General features: G+C 41.4%; 1 protein-coding gene across 1 annotated transcript; it reads right to left on the minus strand.

Annotated features, from left to right (window-relative positions):
- Positions 1–251: 251 nt before the first annotated feature.
- Positions 252–4,295, minus strand: LOC143767900 (uncharacterized). Its single transcript, XM_077256421.1, has 3 exons — positions 4,109–4,295; positions 2,467–2,617; positions 252–1,710 (listed from the first exon to the last, which is right to left on the minus strand). The coding sequence occupies exons 1-3, from the start codon at positions 4,293–4,295 to the stop codon at positions 252–254; spliced, it is 1,797 nt and encodes a 598-aa protein (XP_077112536.1).
- Positions 4,296–4,611: the final 316 nt, after the last annotated feature.

Raw genomic sequence — 4,611 nt, forward strand, 5'->3', positions numbered from 1 at the left:
GCAATATATGGATGAGTTACTGTGCCCTATTTTTTTGTTTTTTATTGGTTTTGGTTTGTGAAAAATGTGTTACACCTTATGATTATGCTCATATCAATAAAGTAGTGGGCAAATTACATATACATTCTAAACTAAACAAGACATATTAACACTTGAACAATGTGTTTTATTTTTCAGCAAACACATTTAGTCAGCCAATTGTGTCTGACAAATCAAGCTAACTTTACCAACAAAAAACAAACAATACAGAGTTAGATTCCTTCTAAATCCACAAAGTCACCATGACTGGATACAGATTCATCTGTGTTATTTTCGGCGCTGCCACGTTCAGGGCTGCTTGAGGGTGAGGGCATTTGTCCTGTAGTCACTGTGGGCTGGCATGTGCTTGTTTGAGGTGGTTCAGTGTGCAAAAATGATGCTGTTCCTGATGTAGATGGGGTATAAGGTTGCGTTTGGTCTGTTTCTTTCACAAATGTGGCCTCATCACTTTGTGGGTGAGGTAAAGTAGGTTGTGACTGACCAATCTGGCTCACATATGATTGTGAACTACTATAGGGCTCACCTCTTGCCATACGGTTTGGCGGAACAAATTGTGTGACCATAGGTGTCTGTTGCCTTGATGGCATATTGTAGGGATGTGGATTTGCAAACTGAGCACCACTAATATCACCCACAGACATGCTGGAGGACAGGGTTTCTGAATGTTGGCTGTAGTTGTGGCTTGCCTCAGACCTTTGCCAATATTGCTGAGTTGTGGCACGGGCATGAGGCACAGAGGAAGGCTCAGACATTTGTCCGTATTGCTGGATACTGGCCCGTGAATAAGGCACAGAGGTAGGATCGGACATTTGTCCGTATTGCTGGCTACTGGCACGTGAATGGGGCACAGAGGTAGGATCGGACATTTGTCCAGAATCATGGGTGTAGCTATGGGCAGGAGGAAACCAAACTGGAGCAGTCCTTTGGGGATAACGAGGTCTTACAGCAGGAGGTGGAAGCATGGACGAGGGTGCAGGCCTTTCCTGTGTTTGTTGGGTACCTACATTTTGGTCATTTGTTATATTGGTAGCAGATGGCATCTGTATTTGATGTTGGGCAGCTCGCCATTGTTCAATGGGCCCTAGCACCTGGTTGGGTTCCTGCTCTCCTTGGCTAGCATCAATGAGGGTCAAGATTGCAGCACGTACTCGTTCCTGCCGTCCATCAGGAACTTTGCCAAGGCAAGGAGACAGTGAGCGACAAAACCTATCTACAGCCGTTTCTGGTGTCATGGAATTGAGTATGGATAAAACTCTAGCATCAATGAGCTCGGGCAGCATACGTGGCTGTTCCTGTCGCCTACTTCGCCTATCTCGGAGACTGTGTGTTAGATACATAGGTAGGTTTGCTGTTGATGCTGCCTGTGGTGCTGGGGCTGTTTGAGAATTGCTTTGGGATGCTGTTTGTGAAGTGCTTGGGGCTGTTGTTTGTGAAGTGCTTGGGGCTGTTGTTTGAGAAGTGCTTGGGGCTGCTGTTTGTGAAGTGCTTGGAGCTGCTGTTTGTGTGCTTCCTGGACCACCATCAGTGGAGGTTTCAGCAGCATCAGACACCTGATCATCAGGCTGTGTTGTGGGTGTCGGGTCTGCTGGGGCTTCGGTCTCCGATGCCGAGGTTCCTGGCATTGATGTGGCTGTTGGCGATTCATCCGAGTCCTCAAGGTTGTCATCAGTCCTATTAGCAAAGAACATTAACAGTTTAGTTCACAATGCTACCAAACTTTAACCAACATTTGGGAAATTTAGTTTGGGAAAACACTTTTGGATAATTTTGGAACATGTTTGTATTTAGTAATGGAACATATAAATATGATGATTTTGGTAAGCACAAATGTACTTTTGACAAATAACTATGGGTAAAATATGACCCAGAATTTTGTAACATGGTGAAGCTTTGGAAATGTGTTAAAATACCGTGTAGTTATTTGACTATAAAGAGTTGATTAATCCATTTCCCTGAAAAAGGCAAAATTTTGAAGGTAGTCAAATCCACAAACCTTTATTGAAACAAATCCCTAAAATAGTCGAGACCAATAGTTGCTTAGGCCTAGTATCACATATCAGCCCTCGCTGGACGCGTTTCCAACACAAACGTGTATTTAGTCTTCAGCTGAAGACTAAGAACACGTTTGTGTTTGAAACGCGTACAGCGAGGGCTGATATGTGATACTATGCCTAAGCAACTATTGTTATCGACTATTTTAGGGATTTGTTTCAATAAATGTTTGTGGATTTTAATGCTTACTAATTTTGCCTTTTTCAGGGAAATGGATTAATCAATTCTTTGGTCTTCTACCACGTCCTGGCCTGGACGTTTTCCCTGCTCGGATGTTTGTATCACTTGTGTATCCCTGTTGTGTAATCATAAAAATTAAACCACCAAAAAAAGGTAATTTAATATGTTTGGACAATCATACTCAGTCACACTTACTGATTTAGCTCCATGATTGGGCGAAGAAAGGCTAAGTTGCGGGAGTAAACATATTTCCTCTTTTTTGTTGCACCTGCTGTGGAGGGTAGGGGATTAAATTCCCGCCGAAATTGGTCCCTGGCTGAGCGCCATCGCCGTTTCACCAAATCAACTGTAGGAAAAGTAGAGACACAACAAGTCACATTCCCACAAATAAATACATATTCCTTAAACAACACAATGTGTTAATCTGTGTTATAGTTTAAAAGTATTATGCTTGTGATCATCATGCCTGGCTGGAAAATAATTTTGGAATAAAAAAAAACAAAACTTTATGAGTTAGAATTGTGTGACCATTTAGCACCATGTCATAATGTTTACAAGTAAGATCTAAATAGCATGCGAACTGTTTGGAACGCTTGCACAAAACATAGGCTGCATGACTGTGTGTGTGTCTAACAACACAAACATTAACACAAGTTGCATTGGCCATTAGACATATGTAAGGGCTTGCCTTGTGTGAATAATTGCGGATGATGGCATTAATTAAGTGGAAACATTTGCTTTCAATCAGTCACACACACAAACTGTGGTGTGGCCAGCAAGACATATTAAAATCAAACACTACATTTTTAACAAAATCCTGGTTTGGTGCTGACCAAAACAGGCAGCACATGTTGATCCTTACATGTTTAACATTATCTTTTAACAGAAATTGAAAAATCTCAAAAAGGAAAAGAGACTTTGTTGGCCTAATGCATATTGATCTGTATGTATTGCAACAACTATTGTTTGTTTAATATGATGTGATTTATATATATCTGCATGCATATTGTTCACATGTCAACAAAGTTCCAAAAAAACAAAAAAAAAATCCTCATTTAGAGACAGGATGCTCCTCCTCCTCCTTCCCTGTGAGCACATTTTCTTGTGTGTGGAGTTGAAACTGAAAGTAACAGCATATCTCTCTCTCAGAAACCAGATTTATCCTATTCTCATGTTGTAAGCTGAATGTTCTTAGTTCTTAATAAATGAACATTATCCGTTGCAAGTTGTGGACATCACGCTGATTAACCCGCTGCTACCAGACTTTAAGGGCTTGACTTTTGGCATATAGTCCAACAGTCAAGTTCAAAATCTGAACCCAGAAAACATTGTAAAGCATAAGAGCAAATAATGTTAGACATCTATGGAGATATGCTTGAATACAGTTCACTTTGCAAAATCTCATGTAGCAGGTTTTTGAACAGCAGGGAAATGTGTGTCAAAAATGCAGGTTGTGAACATGCCAGAAAACTATGCCTTCAGTTACCTAGGTATTCTTTAGTTTGTCATAACATGACAAAACCAATTTTACCATAAATGCAAAAAACCATAAAATGCTGGCAGCAACACACAAGGCATTTTTGAACAATTATAAACATGCATGCTTCAGGCGAAAAGAATCAATCAAACACAGGGAACATACTGGAAAGTAGTAAGAATCTTGTAAAGTGTATATGACAAGGTCCATGTAAATATAAATATTAAGAACACATAAGCCCAATGGTTATGATGTTAAGACATGGACCCTAACATATATAATTCACAATATGATTTTTTGGCATATTTTTCACATAAATTTCGGTTTAAGACAACAAGGAACACCTATGGGGAAACTTACCAAACTTTGCCTGCTTGGCGGGTGAATATGTGGACCAACCACGTCTGGGGTACAGCTGCGCAGCTACAGCAAACCAAGCCCGTTCAATGGCCAGCCTGTCATGGTATCCTTCGCATCGTGTGTCCCACAGTTGAGGATGTTGCTCCACCAAAGTTATTAGCCGCTCTGTGTCCACACGAGGAGGCATAATATTAGGCTGTCAGCAGAGTCTGAAGATGCCAGCACTGTGATAAGTTCACAACTTCACCTCAGAGGCTAAAATGAAGTCTAGACTGATGTTTAGCTTTGTCCCAATCAATGTCTAGACACCTGTCTGGTAATTGCTACAATTGCTTCAAATGTTAACCCTAAAATTTGGAAAACGCACACGGACAGCACACGGACGGCACACGGACGTCATCCGTGTGCGGTACGTGTTTACACGCACCCATTGACTTTAATGGGTCCGTGTGAGGTCTGTGTGATCCGTGCGCTCCCACGAACACTGACATGTCTCCGTGTTT

This window comes from Ranitomeya variabilis, chromosome 4, assembly GCF_051348905.1.
Source record: "Ranitomeya variabilis isolate aRanVar5 chromosome 4, aRanVar5.hap1, whole genome shotgun sequence".
NCBI classification, from domain to species: Eukaryota; Metazoa; Chordata; class Amphibia; order Anura; family Dendrobatidae; genus Ranitomeya; species Ranitomeya variabilis.